This window comes from Camponotus floridanus, unplaced genomic scaffold (genome assembly GCF_003227725.1).
Source record: "Camponotus floridanus strain SB8 unplaced genomic scaffold, Cflo_v7.5 scaffold105, whole genome shotgun sequence".
NCBI classification, from domain to species: domain Eukaryota; kingdom Metazoa; phylum Arthropoda; class Insecta; order Hymenoptera; family Formicidae; genus Camponotus; species Camponotus floridanus.
In genome coordinates, this window is record NW_020229221.1 from 53214 (window position 1) to 68107 (window position 14894).

The 14894-nt window shown below is 35.6% G+C and overlaps 1 protein-coding gene across 1 annotated transcript in view; it reads left to right on the forward strand.

Annotated features, from left to right (window-relative positions):
* Window positions 1-14894, forward strand: part of LOC105259379 (hemicentin-1) — a 65413-nt gene that overhangs the window by 40955 nt on the left and 9564 nt on the right. The window contains exons 5-7 of the mRNA XM_025411206.1: window positions 8725-8876; window positions 14220-14364; window positions 14497-14627. Of these exons, the coding sequence (XP_025266991.1) occupies window positions 8725-8876; window positions 14220-14364; window positions 14497-14627 (428 nt within the window). The remainder of the gene's footprint in view (window positions 1-8724; window positions 8877-14219; window positions 14365-14496; window positions 14628-14894) is intronic.

The window sequence follows — 14894 nt, forward strand, 5'->3', positions numbered from 1 at the left end:
TTTATTTTATCATGTTTTCATTTTCCATCAGAATATCGTTACAGTAATGAGGCGTACTTCATTCTATCACAGTTGTGTTTTTTACAATGAATATATATTTCATAAATAATATGATAATACCGAGAAAAGAAAACTATGAACGTACAAGAACAAGCTTTTGCACTTTAAGAGAATTTAAATAATATTAAAGCAGCAGGGAAAAAGAATAAAGGTTCTACTTTTTAACATAAACATATTTTTGATCATTAAAATTTGCTGTGGTTTTTTAATTAAAATGTATAATGTTATTAATAACTTATTTCAAAATAGAAAATTATGAAATATAGCAAAACATATATATCTGATTTAGTTTATTTAAAATAATTAATATTATGTAACTTATGTTTCACTTAAAAAAACATATATATATATATATATATATATATATATACATATATATTTTTATAAAAAAGAAAAATGTATGTACCTATAAATTATTAAAATCTACAAATTATTAAAAGAGTTTCTATTAGAATATATAATTATTAATAAAATTTAATTATACTATTCTAATTTCTTTCCTTTTATATCGATTTTATCTCCTTTTATATCCTTCTGTCGATTAATCTTAATCGCTCAATGTATGTTTATAAAAATTAAGGGTTGATCTTGTACATAGAAATTATGTAGAAAACGCTAGTGCAAACTGGGTAGAACGGAAAAGAGTCAAATATCCTTTTTGCGGCGAACACCGTTTTCATTCCACACTTTTTCCTCCCCTCCACTATCTTCCCCGCCAACTACAACGACGGCTTTCATCCAATTTCCCCTTGTCTTGAGAAGCTTTAAGCCCCCACGAGGCCGGTGCTTAAATGTAAGTGCTTTTTCGTGCGACGTTCGACACCCGCGAGACCCATTGTCAGCTTTGAGATTGACAGCGTCCATAGCACAGTGATTTTCCCTAAAGTTGCACTCCCACGAGAAACTAGTGTCATATTCTACTCTGACCTTTGTAGCCATTTTCGCCGTCTATGCTGTCGATATTTCTCAATCGCATTCACAATATTTTGTTCATGATCAATTTGATCCTGGATTATTGAACAAAGTTTACAAAAACAAAAAACTGATTTCGATAATTTAGTCTTAAGGTTTCTTTAAAATTTACTTACTAGAAGAATAAAACAAAATTTCATCAAAAATTAGGAATATCAGAATAAAGAAAATACTGCAGAATATCATAAAAGTCTTTATGCACCCAAAAATTAATTAAATCAGAATTGCTCGAAAGGAAATAGGAAGTAGAGTATATCTATCTTTTATTATAGTGTTTACCGACAATCTTATCACGCTCAAAGAGTTTCAAGTTGATATAATTGCCGATCGTACTCACACACATATCATTTCCGCGTATTTCATGAATCGCGTATTAAAGATGTATTACCAGGAGATTATATGTTTGTAATCAGGTTTGAAAGATGAAACGGAGCTTTTATATGAGGGCCCAGGAAAGTTGGACTATAAGCTAGAGTAAACTCCAAATTACTTTCCTTATGCAAGGATTTACTTTATGCGCTAACAGACTACTAGTTGAGGCGTTGTATCATGTTATCTCGGTGTTTCAAAAGAGTTTTGCGCAAGAATAAAGAGCGCGGTTGCAAACGTTACTTAATTAAGGTTTTACTCAGATTTAGTCTCTCTATCTATGCTCCCTTGTTAGAAATGTAACTAGAAACGTCATTCGAATAAAGCCAGATTCACACGGGTCAAGTTTCGAATCAGGATTCGAGTCCATTGTTTGTTATGCATTGTTTGTTAAGTTAAACTTTCGAACACGACCTGTTTCCAATATCTTATTCATAGAGTCTTAAACTATATCTTGTTTGCAAAAAGCACATTACCGTCAAAACAATTTTCGAACATTAATCGATACATCGAATTTTATCTGCACGTCCTTCGGTCTTATCACCTGCTAGAATATAATTGACAGTCAGGTTCCTCGTGGATTACGCGCGAAGCGCACGTGATCAACCGCGCTACTTGTTCACGGGAGAGAGCGAACTGAGTTAAAATTAACTCTTAATGAATATTTATGACGCGCCGGCCGACGGAAATTACGTCGTTCATTGAGTTAAAACCGCAGACAATAGGGCTTATTTGCCGTTTCTGCGTGCGACCCGCGTATTCGCCGAGAAGTCACTTGGTCGCCGATGCCACGAGACGTGCACGCGGTGCAAAAAGTTGTCAACGAGTTTGCGAGGAGCTAGTTTTGCGCGACCGAGGGAAATGCTTCTCCCACACTACTTTACGTGTATGAAGAGAACTAAGGTAGCGAAGAAATAGACAACGAGGTTACAAGAAATTATATATCGCAAAACTAAAAATAGATTTTTTATATTTTTTTAAATATAAGAACATGTGCGATGTCAACTGTTAAAAAATAAAATTTGTATTGATTTTCTTTAAAGATTATATAGAGTTTTTTTTAACATTTATATAAAAATTCTCAAAGTTCTATCTCTTTTTGCCGAAACATTTTTTAAATAATTGAGCATAAAAAACTACAATTTAATCTCCCAATTTGTTATACTTAAAATATATGTATATAAATAATGTTCATTTTATAATTCTATTGCAAATTTAAGAATCTTCTTTTTTCCTTTGTACTTATTCATATCGTTTTCCAAACGTCTTCCTAAGAAAACGTGTTAATTTTTAATATTAAAAAATTTAGTGGAGGTATGTTTTTCATATATTTTATGATTTTCATATGAGAGAAAGAGGGAGAGAAAGGGGGCGGACAACTATATCAATTAGAATTGAATACATTGACTGATCTCAAGAGGCGGTTTCAACGTGAATGGCATGTAGAAACACAGAGAGATACGAATATCTAGCTACTAGCATGCGTGAACTAAGCTTAAGTAAGAGAGAATATGACTTCCAAGAGCTAGTATGTACCCGTGAGACGCGATACACAAGGGAAAGGGTTGAATGCGAAATGCCACGAAGCGTCAGTGTGATACAGCCGCTTGCGTGGAGCAAATTTTCTTGCCGGTATGCGCGATACAGCATTTACGGTATCCGCAATGACGTAGCCTGGGAACAATAACGACAAACAGCGCATGTACCGATTTCCGTGGCTTACTAGATAAACTTTATGAGTAAAGATAAATCATCTGCGTGGAGAAGTCGAGATAGTTAAGACACGTGGATATGTAACATGTAAATATACGCATTATTCTTAAAATTATAATTTTATTCTTCAATCTACTCTACAGATCCTCATCTGTTCAGTGTATATATCTAATTTTTATTTAAAAAAAGTCGTGCGAAACATTTACATACATGTACATACATATGTGTAAAATCGAGAAATTAAATATAAATTGCAATAATGTAAAAGTTAATATAAAAAAAATTTACATGAATCTTTCGTTTTGTTAAAAGAAGAGTTAGAAATTTGCAATATAAACTCGATATTACCCAATAAATAATATATTAAATATTTTATCTGCCAATTCTAATTTGATATAAGAATAATAAGTTAATTTTTTTATTTTTATATCGAAGAAATTTAAAACTTTTTTTACTATTATTATCTTTTCAACAATTTTATTAGCAGTATAATTATTTTATTTTGTATAATTATTCGTAAGATATGCGATAAAGCAATATTATTAAATATTTAAATATTGCCGAGTATTTGGTAAACAAACACCTATATCGATAACCAGATTTGCTTTAATGGCACATCTTTAGTGATATCGAATCATATACGCAATTCGATGACGATTGGCGTGTCCTACATGATGATTACTTGCCGTTATAAGCAGATTTGCATAGCGAAGCAATATCTGAAATTTTGCGTCGAAGTGACAGCTAAATCCACTAATATCCGCCAACATGTTGATATGATTTGTAACTCTCCTGTGCATGCGTGTGCGCTGGGGATAAAGCTGCCCTAAATCCACACCTGTCCGCCGATATATCTGTTTGTTAATATTATTATCAATATTATTATTGAATAAGCGAAAATACATTCTGAGACACGGATGGGAGGGGAAGGTACACACAATTTCGCAATGCATGTTAATCTGCTTAAGACACGTGCATCGGTATCCCCTTTGTAAAGGCAACAGTTCACATATACGAGTATATGACTTTATGCGTGTGCTGAATCTAGAACAAAGCTTTGAAACAATTACTGTTATGGCATACATACATAATTATAATTAATTATTATTAATTAATTGTGGAAATTAAAGAGAGCCGCCTAACGTTTGCTTTTTATTTATTTAAATTTGTTATATATTGATGTATACATTTTTAACGAAGGATATAAAATAAAGTATAAATAAAAGATGCACTCTTTTATATTATCTCCGATAGCATAAATATATAAAGAGAAGATTAGAAATTATTAAATTTACTATACTTAGAAGTTATTAAATTTAATAACCAAAAATTAAAATATACTCATAATTGTAAATTTTGAGATATCTACGTCGATCAATTATTCTGTTTAAAGAAGATAAATCTATCGTTTTCCTAATTTTCTCGGTGCCACTTAATAACAGGAGATTGCCAAAGATTAATTCGATCAAGAGCTCGTAAACTTGCCTATCGATATACAATATGTATATGATATAGTAGTCGATAAGTGCAAGCGGATTATCCTGATGGCCTATGAACGTATCCCATGAGGATGATCTGTGAAGACGATGGCTATGACATAAGATTGTCACACTTCAAAGGGTTAAACGTTGCGACGACATTATATTCGCATTAATTAAGCTGGCATACCGGAAACTTATCGCTAATGAAATTGTCGCTTGATTAAGATGCAAACGAGACGCTTCCCGTATCTTGACGCGCACGTAGCCACGCGCGTATGGCCCGAACCGGCTCGCCCGAGTCACCTTGTCTCGTCTCGCCCTACCCGATTGCGTGAGTCCATAAATCTCAATCCGTAAACTCAAACACCGGTGGAATTGCAAATCGTAAGTAACAAACTGCGGCGCAAAGACTCGCGGCGTCACAACGAGGACGGTAGCCACGCTCTTTGAAGCGGAGCGAGCGAGATCGGTGAGGCACCCCCGAACCGCACCGCCACCGCCGCCGTCGTCGCCGCCGCCGCCGAACCACCCCATTGCGCCTTTGTCAATATTAGGTTTCCCCGTGATTACGTAATAAAGTAAACGTCGTTTTAACCCCTTTAGTCGGCGCTATCGACCGCCGCTCGAATTAGTTCGGTGCAAGTCATGTAAATTAGTCCCGAACCGTAACTCAGGGGGTGGAAATTGGGGAAGGTGGTGGTAACGGCGGCGGCGGCAATGTCGGAGCCAAGGCGGCCTTATTGCCGGTGGCGACGGGTTAGAATGCCTGAAATATCACTCCGGCAATCAGGCTGTCTAGGCGCGGTCGCGGCACAATTAAACGAGTTTCTTTTAGAATGAAAATGCCGTCAAGGAGACTAAATTACCGGCGACAATCTTATATTTCTTCGATGCAATTATTCACAATAAAATATTGTAATCCATAAAAAATTAATCTTACACTAGTTCAGAATACGTAAATTAAAGATTTAACGAATTGAAATTTTTGAATAAATCTCTTTTTATTATTTTAAAAGAACAACGGGGCTAAAATAAGCTGTACTATGTATTGAATATATATAATTTTTTGTATCTTTCAGTTATGATAAAAATCACCATTTGATTGAATCGAAAAGTTCAGAAACTCCATATATCCAATAAGCCAAAGTTCTCAGGAAGAAAAGAGATATTGTGTGGGATTTCTGTTTGAAGTAGAATATTTGTGCGTCTTCCAGTTCCGTACAAGTTATCGAGACTGGTTGTGTTTTTGCCTGTAATGTTGAATCTATATGATAAGATTCCGATAACCTGCATAAATCTATTTTAAGAGAAATGGATATGCGTTGGCTTTTATATTTTTAAATCCAATTTGATTGCTTTATGAAAAGCTTCCAAAATATTATTCCATTTGCTAAAAATTCGTTTTTATTATTTCTTATGTCTGTAAATATGAATATTGATTATATTGCGTGAGAAATAATATACTAGTTCTTGAAAATCGATAAGATACGATTTTCCAAAACACCAGCAAAATCCTCGTTTTATCCCAGGATGTGCGCTTTATTCCTCAATAAATTCACGATAAAACTGAAATTACGACCGATTGAGTTATATGGAGCGTATGCACGCGCCATAATTTTGTAATCGATCTTGAATTATTGAGTGGAAGTAAAACTGCATAGCAGAATAATATCAGCGAGAATTTCGCCGAGGGCAGAAAGATAGAAATCAGCTTTAATTAATTTTATAATATTATGCTTATCATACCGGATGGCCGGAATGGATTGGTAGAAGAGAAACGGTGAGCAAAAATGCAACATCGCTCTTTTCAATTAATAATTGTCATTACGGAGCGGATACACGTCTGTTATTTCGATTGATATTATTCAAGACCCGATTTGACGTTACGTCCGGATACGTCATTCCCGCAAATAATTACCACGATCCGTAATGACGCGTAAATTACTTGAAAAGAACGACGAAGATAAATAGTTTTCGCAGATATTTTCGGTCCATACAACTTACGACGCTTATCGCCGTTTATATCGCGCTGTAAATCAACGAACTTCCGTAATGTATGTGCGATCCTATAAATACCATAACTAAAGCTTTCTTCTCCTCCTCCTCCTCTCCATCGACGATCTGTAAGCAGCAACACTCGCCATTACCAATTTGCACGGCGCTTACGACGTTCGCAAAACCATCGTTCATGGTCACTTTGCGCCGTTATCGACGATTGCCTTACTCGCGCGTCTATAAATTCTCAGTCACGTCGCGTGCAACCTACGTGAGTATGGCCGAGTGCAACGCAATGGATCCGCAATTTTCCCCCCGAGTTCAACGCACTCGGGGCGAAAATGTTTCTTCGCGCATTGACTAGAAAATTTAGAGGACGGAGCGCGACGTTTCGCGCACGAGTACACGAAGAGTACGAATATTTAACTTAAACTTCTGCCAATACTTGCGATATCCAATATCGAATGCGATAAGAATCTATGCGATAAGAACCCATTCCATTCAATATTATCTCCATTCTCAGGAGCCAATATCGTCGTAACTTTTAAAACTTCTAAAAATTTCTGAAATACATCTAATATTTCCATTCCCCGAGTTATATAACAGAGAGTAAAATTATAGTAACTTTAAAACGTGGAAAGAGGAGGAAAAGAGATTAAATGTTAGAGGCATCAATCTAACTATAATATTGAGCAGAAATTTTTCAATGCCAAAACTATTCAGTATCGATGCTTCGATAGTGTTCATCGACACACACATATACATACACATGTCCATACATACATACATACGCACACATACACATATGCACCTACATCTTAAAACTGGCGATAATTTTCTGAATAACTTCAATTCCTCGTGCACGGCAAAGTGCCCGCCGATGATATATCGCTTTATAACAAAGAGGATTTATCAACGTCAATTTGCCGTGCAGGAAGGTACGCGTCTTGTGGCCAGCGATCCGCTATAACGAAGAAACGAGCAGCAGTCGAGGGCAGCCAGGCGGTTAATTTTACTCGCGCCGCTATCGCGGGGACGTTAGAACAACGAGTGGGGTTAATTAATTGCGGACCTTTTTTAATTTGTCTTGCTAGACGTTGGGATTACTGCGAAATTTTTAGACCAATACATCCAGAAGTCGAGAAGTAGAAATGGTAAATTGAAAATACTTCGTTGAAATATGAAAGAGAAATATGAGAGAGAGGGAGAGAGAGAGAGAGAGAGAAAGAGAGAGAGAACGGAAGAAAAGGAACTTGGAAAAATTTATTTAACTCAAGAAAGTCTCATGTGACAATAAATCTTGTATGCTTTGGAGAAACTTTGAGCTTACAGGTAAAAAGAGATATTCATCATATATTATGAACGTTTATCGATTATGCTATATTCGTACAAATTTGTATGGCAATTTTTTTTAACTTTGGGAAGAATCCTCAAACGCTCATTGCTAAGTCACCTTGAGAAAACACTTGAATCATCCTGAAAAAGAGCGCGCAAGATGGGACGCAAGATTAATTGTCTCCGCTCTAAATTAAGTTATTCACTTTGTTATAGTACTTGAGCTATCGTGCGGCAAGATACATGGCGCGTGATAAAATAGTAAGAGAGCGGAAAAGAGAGCGCGGGCGGTAGGATTAATGAGAAGAGGGAGAGTTTATGATCCCACGCTTAAAATTCGTCATACCAAGTATATGACTATAAAGGGATGTGTAGGTAGAAATATCTGAAGAGGTTTTCAAATTTGACGCGTATCTTATGCATGCTTCAGTATTTTCTGTCTGAATTTATTTTTTATTTCCTATTTATTTTAATATAATATAATTATCTATCGAGAGAAATTCATATAATTGCTACCTGAAATACCTCTCGTTTGAAATTTGAAACAAATAAAGCTAATGTAAACGTTCTACAGTATCCATTAAATTGAATAAAAACGACCATTAAAAAGACACTAATAAAGTCCAACGAAATGCGAAATCAAAAGACTATTTTATTACATAACAATTTATGATAGATTTTATGGATTATTTTAATATCCTTTGTGAACATGTTTCATATTTGTAAAAAGATAGAGGAGATATCCATCAAGCATATTATTCAACTAGAATTAAATATGACTGAATTAAATAATTTTCAGTCAACCCGCTGGAAGTGAAGATAATTGGTGCGAATCAGCCGCTGTCGGCAAGTAAGAAGTATGACTTGGTCTGCACAACTTCCGGCTCCAGGCCACCAGCCGGCATCACCTGGTGGAGAAACGGTCAGCGTTTAGTGGATTCCAAGGAGAATGTAAGTGAATCCCTAGATGAAACAATTTTTGTCCCCGTGCGAACGTACATTTTACCTGGCTATTCCCAGACCGCGCATAAAGTCAAACTTATCTTAAATAAGAAACACATCTTTTAAATATAATATTACTCTTTGTCTCTTATCAACTGTTTTCTTTATCAAAGAGAATATTTCATCTTATTAGATTTTTAAAACTTATTTAACTCTATTAAATGAACTCTCATAAATTCTCATACTGAATAATTAACTTTCTAAAACATAATAATATATGAAAGATATATTTCTTGGATCTCTCTTTAAAAATCGACAGCATAGATATTATTATGTGTATATTAGTTATAATACATTGATGTGTTTTGATACTTTGAAATTATCAAACTGCGGTCACACGTGAATAAGTATTTTAATAGATAAACTAAATTATAAATGTCAAATTAATAGTTTTTGAATTATGCATCTACTTTGTAGTTTTTTCTTTCGAATATGTTAAAAACGCATTTATCACCGCTAGAAAGTTTTGTCGTATTTAAATTTTCAGATTCTTTTTAATACACTCATTTCATCTTCCTCTAAAGGAATGTACCATAAAAAATCAAAAGAATTAATTTATTAATCCTCCTTCTTGATTTAATTTGTAACTTTGTGTTGACCAAGGAATTTTTAAAAATAAATACAAGAATTAGTAAATATACAAATTAAAATATCTTTAAAAAATATTAAATTAACTTTTTTAAATTAAGTTTAAAATATTTGCATAGTTATGTTTATGGATAGCATCGAATTAATTTCCGCATTAGCGGAAGACGACAATTAATCTCTTGCATTGTCTCAACTCGTCCGGTTGACATGTGTCTCCTAATTTCATCGCGGTGGAACTGTAATTTCCACGTTCAATTTCCGCGGATTAAGCGTCGAGCGCAAAAAAAGAACGATAGGCACGACCGATTACGTGATTGACTGCCGTTTACAGTGCCGTGCACGGTACAAGGATTACGTTTAATTGATGGGAAATGCAGCCATTCTGAAGGGCTGTAAACGTCGGAACGTATCCTTATAACATTAAAGATAAGAAATTATTATGATAATAAAAAAATTTAAGATAAAATTAAACGAAATGCGAACACATCTTTTTTTAAAATGATATAACTGACACAATTTCTGTTAAAATTTACAATTGTATTTTCTCATATATATATCTTCTGTCCTTTGTTTGATTTTTTCACGTGAAGATTTTTAACAAATTTTTAAAATATTGATGGGCATGCCAGATATGAAACAGAAACAGGTAATAGATCCATTAATAATAAGAGAATCAATTTTCTCAATTCTTTCAGAGAGAAAAAACATAACAGTGAGTTGTTGGCTATCTTGTGATTGTTTATTGAGCACAATCAGAGAGTGTTTTGTTCACAATATGAGATTTTCTTCATATAATAAATCGTAGATTCGAATTTGACACATGTACCTTTTTGAAAAAATGAAAGAGAAAATTCTAAAAATTGCTTTAATACAACGTAATATTATTGATTTATATTCCGATAAAAATGCACATTTCATCGTTATGAAATTGTCATAATCAATAGCAATAATGAAAAGGCGCATCAAATATTGATAAATATAATTATAATGCAGCCAGCAATGAGGAATATCTTGCTGGGACGATATTTGATCTAGACTCTTCTCGCGTACGCATACCTTTTCTCTCGTTCTCTTTTTCAGTTGCTCTCTCTCTCTCTCTCTCTCTCTCTCTCTCTCTCTCTCTCTCTCTCTCTCTCTCTCTCTCTCTCTCTCCCTCCCTCCCTCCCTCCCTCCCTCCCTCCCTCCCCCTCTCCCTCTCTCTCTCTCTCTCTCTCTCTCTCTCTCTCTCTCTCTCTCTCTCTCTCTCTCTCTCTCTCTCTCTCTCTCTCTCTCTCTTCCTCTCGATTTCGATACAATTCATTAATTCATTCAATTTCATTTCGAACGCGCGTGGCAAAATAAATTTCGATTTAACGTAAATCGAACGCGCTCTAATCGGAGCGCGGCGTTTCTGTTGCGAGAAACGGATGAAGGTATTTCGTATACAAAGCAAACAAACGTCAATAGAAACACGGATTAGCGACGAAATGAAAGAACGTACTTTCGAATAAATTGACCCGTTGTCGGGCAAAATCGAGCATCGGTCGCTGTTTATTCTACTTCGATTTTCCCCACTCCGTACTGTCACCCCGATAAAACACACCGGGTGGTGCACACAAACGCGCAAACAACGCCATACGCGTCGTATCCGCATTTTGATCCGCATTTAAGACGACGACGTAAATATTTGCCGGGGAACGGCGGATTAAGGACGCCGATGACGACGACGACGACGGACGAAGGGCTCGTGCACGGGACAGAGAAAATATTGTTTCAAAGTCGATACACGACACGGTACTGCAGATTGTTTCGTTGCTTACGTAAGAAAGTTAAACATAGAAGCGCAGAGGATAGCCAGAAGAGGGAAAATAGCAACTTGGAAGGATCGCTATAATCCACGATTAAACGTCGACCAAGGAACGAGAGGCTCATTCCTCTTTTCTCACTCTTTTCTCCGTAATTACGCAGTTCCTCGACAAGAATTTTCGAGCTTCATCCTTCTCGGTTTTGCGCGATTTCGCAACCGCGCATAAAAGTAGCTACTAGTGGCATACATAATGCCTTTCGCGTAAACGAGCTTCGCACTTTCAGAGTATTTTTCTCCGCCGCGTATCGTCTGCAAAATTGCAGCAATTACGTTAATCGATTCGACCCCTCCCGGAATGCGCAACCAGAAATATATTTTTAATGGATAGCGCATCTCATTTCGTAATTATCTTTGCGCAAAACGGCTCCCCACCGTCGCCATTGAAACGACATTAGAGCGCGCGTGTCTTCTGCCGTTGATTTATTCCCCCAACAAGACACGAAATTTATTATTCGCGAGCACACAAGCGCCTCTGTCCCGCGATTATTTTTTAATCGCGCGACAGGACGCGAAGCCACGTCGCGCATCCCGCGCAAGATTGAAGGTACTGCTCTTTGTATGCTTGTCTCTTGCAAACATCACGGAAAAGTTAAAAAATCGTCCGAGATATTTTGATGGTTTTATGAAATATTGCTTTATTATTCGTTTACAGAGATGAATAATGTAAGCGATGCATTTTTCTGGCCACTGTGCGCATAATTTCGGTTTTTACATGAAGAATATAATTAGCAGATCCGGTTCATTAGATTAAGCGAGATTTGAATGTTTAATTTACGCATCGTAAAATAGAATTAATTTACAATCCATAAACTTCATTTTTCACAAGCGGATTTTTAAATGGAGAAAAGCTGCTAATGATTTTGTCATGAAGTTAACGATATGTTGGATAAAATATAAAATATGAGCGATAGTAGGGAATATAAAATTCAACCTCTCCGCTAAACTCATGATTCGCGGCAAAGCTGAAAAAGCTCTACACATGTGCCATGATATGAATAAATTACCTGAATTACTGAATTTACTGTAATTTATTTTAAAATTAAATTGGAGATACGCACGCGAAATATAATTTTTTCTATATACTTTTATCTAATAATAATGATCGCAAAGTAAAAAGTGCAGAATATATCGAAAAATATAAATTTTGCGTTTATGATTCTCTCACTAATATCTTGGAAGCCTCTCAATTATGTACTCAGACTTATAATAAAAAAAAGAATATTCAGGCGAATATACCGTCATATTGATCGATAGTTTCGAAATAAAACAAATTTGTGCGGTTTGCTCTATGTTTGTTTTACGATCAAAATCGACTAAACACGAATTTCGTAGTCTTTAACTCATGTTATTTACTCATCCTTGCTATCAATCGGCGAACGCGTTTATTTACCGAACTGGCAAATAATTGATTTACGAAAAAGGTAGCTTTGTCGGTTTTTACTTATTTGCACATATTTGCACACGCGTTTGTACACGTTTCAACGTACGAATGGACAAAAATAATTTTCGATCGAATCATAACAATAAAAGGATATTTATAATCGATATATAACGGACATCCATTATAGCGTTGATTCGCCTTGATTAGAATGTGAATTTGCCGTGGAAGATCGTTGCAGCATTCTCTCTGATTTAAATTATTTGTCGCCTAATGACGCTTTTACTAGAGTCTCGTACCGCGCGGTGGACTGGCGACCCTGCGATAACGATAATTTACGCACAATTACGCGGGACAACGTGCGCGACCGAAAACTTTATTTTATAGTCGCTTTAAGAAGCTGTGCGACCCGAGGTCGGGTTTGCAAATTGCATTGAGTGCGCGTCCTGATGGTGTAAATCGAATCCAAAGTCCCTCTCGGGCGCGGCTTTCCGTGCGGAGATGCGCATCTGATCTTTTAGAGGCGTCTTCTATTTGAAGAAGTTCTGAAGAGCAAATTTGCACTTGGCAATAGCGTCGAATTAAATCTGTAAATTTTATAAAAGACATTTTTTAAATGCAATAATTCTTTTCTTTCTATTTTTAGTTTAAAAATCGAAATAAAGTCTAGAAAAATTGTTAAATTATTATTAATAATATAATTATTATTTATATAATTTTATTATTAATTATATACTAATTTCTAAGAACCAATTTTATATTTTAAATATGCTACATAATATTGCTATACAAAATAATAAACAACTTTAAAATATCTCGAGAGAGAGAAGTGAAATTTATTTGTGCTAGAGAGATGTTCTGAAGTGATTTATGAATAAAATGATAATAAAGCACTTTAAAAAGTATATTATCTATATATGCGTTTATATTATCGGTATTACTTTAAGAGTTTCATTGTCCGTGTATATACATATAAGATAAAGTTTCTTGATAGATGATAGATCCGCTATTAGATTAGAAAAAAACAATCAAGAATCTAAATAATATAAGCAACCTAGCAAAATAGAAAAGAACAAAATCTCTTATTTAATTTTTACACAGACATTTAACATAGTTAAACAAATCGTGAAAATAAATCAGAGGAAATACATACATTGAATAAATCAGTTACCAGTCAAACCTGATGTAATGAAGGTCCGATCCCTAAAAGATAAAAGCTACTTCTTTGGAAAATAGGTCGATCCCTCGAGAAGGATAACGAGAGATTGATCGAGAATTTCGGCGATAGTTAGCGCCAACCCTCCAGATTGGGTGATAGATATGCTTTTAATATATGAGGGCTTGAACGTCATCGACACAACGTAGAAGGTAGATAGGCGATTGCTTCGATAAAAAAAAAGAGAATAAATGCAGCGAACAGAACGGCGCCGGCAGGACGGCGGAATCAACCCCGGTGAACGTTATCATAATGTTGTTACAGACTTCCGCCGATGGGAACACGACCACCAGCGTTTTATCTTTCATAGCGACGAAAGAAGACGCCGGTAGACACTTGTCGTGTCAAGCTGAAAATCAAATCATGGGAACCGCGCCAATAGAGGACGGCTGGATACTCCAGATACAATGTAAGCTTATAAACGGTAACGGTTCCTCGACTGCGTCTTCTCTCCCTCCGGGGACCGTGCGCGCGCTCTTTCCTTATTTATTCAGACGAATCCAACCGACTTTGACGGTTTATCGAAGGTTGTGATTCACAGACACGCCGGAGACGCAGATTCAGCTCGGCACATCACTAAATCCTAACGCAATACGCGAAGGCACGGACGTATACTTCGATTGCCTTATACAGGCCGAACCGTCAGTTTATAAGGTGGAATGGCGGCATCAGGTGAGTGAGAATACAATTTTTATTCAGGACAATATATATGTTTTCTTTTTTCGGTCTATTATTTTATACGAATCTACTTATTTTATTCGGTATCTTGGTGTTTGTAAAATTCAATACACAGTATACAGATAAAAAAGAAAATAACTTTTTAATCTTTCTCTCAATGCACGAATAAAAAGCGATTTGAATGTCAAAAATTGATGCTCTCCATCCGAAACAAAACACAAAGAAACTTTATATATTCAGAAACTCCCTAAAATATAACGA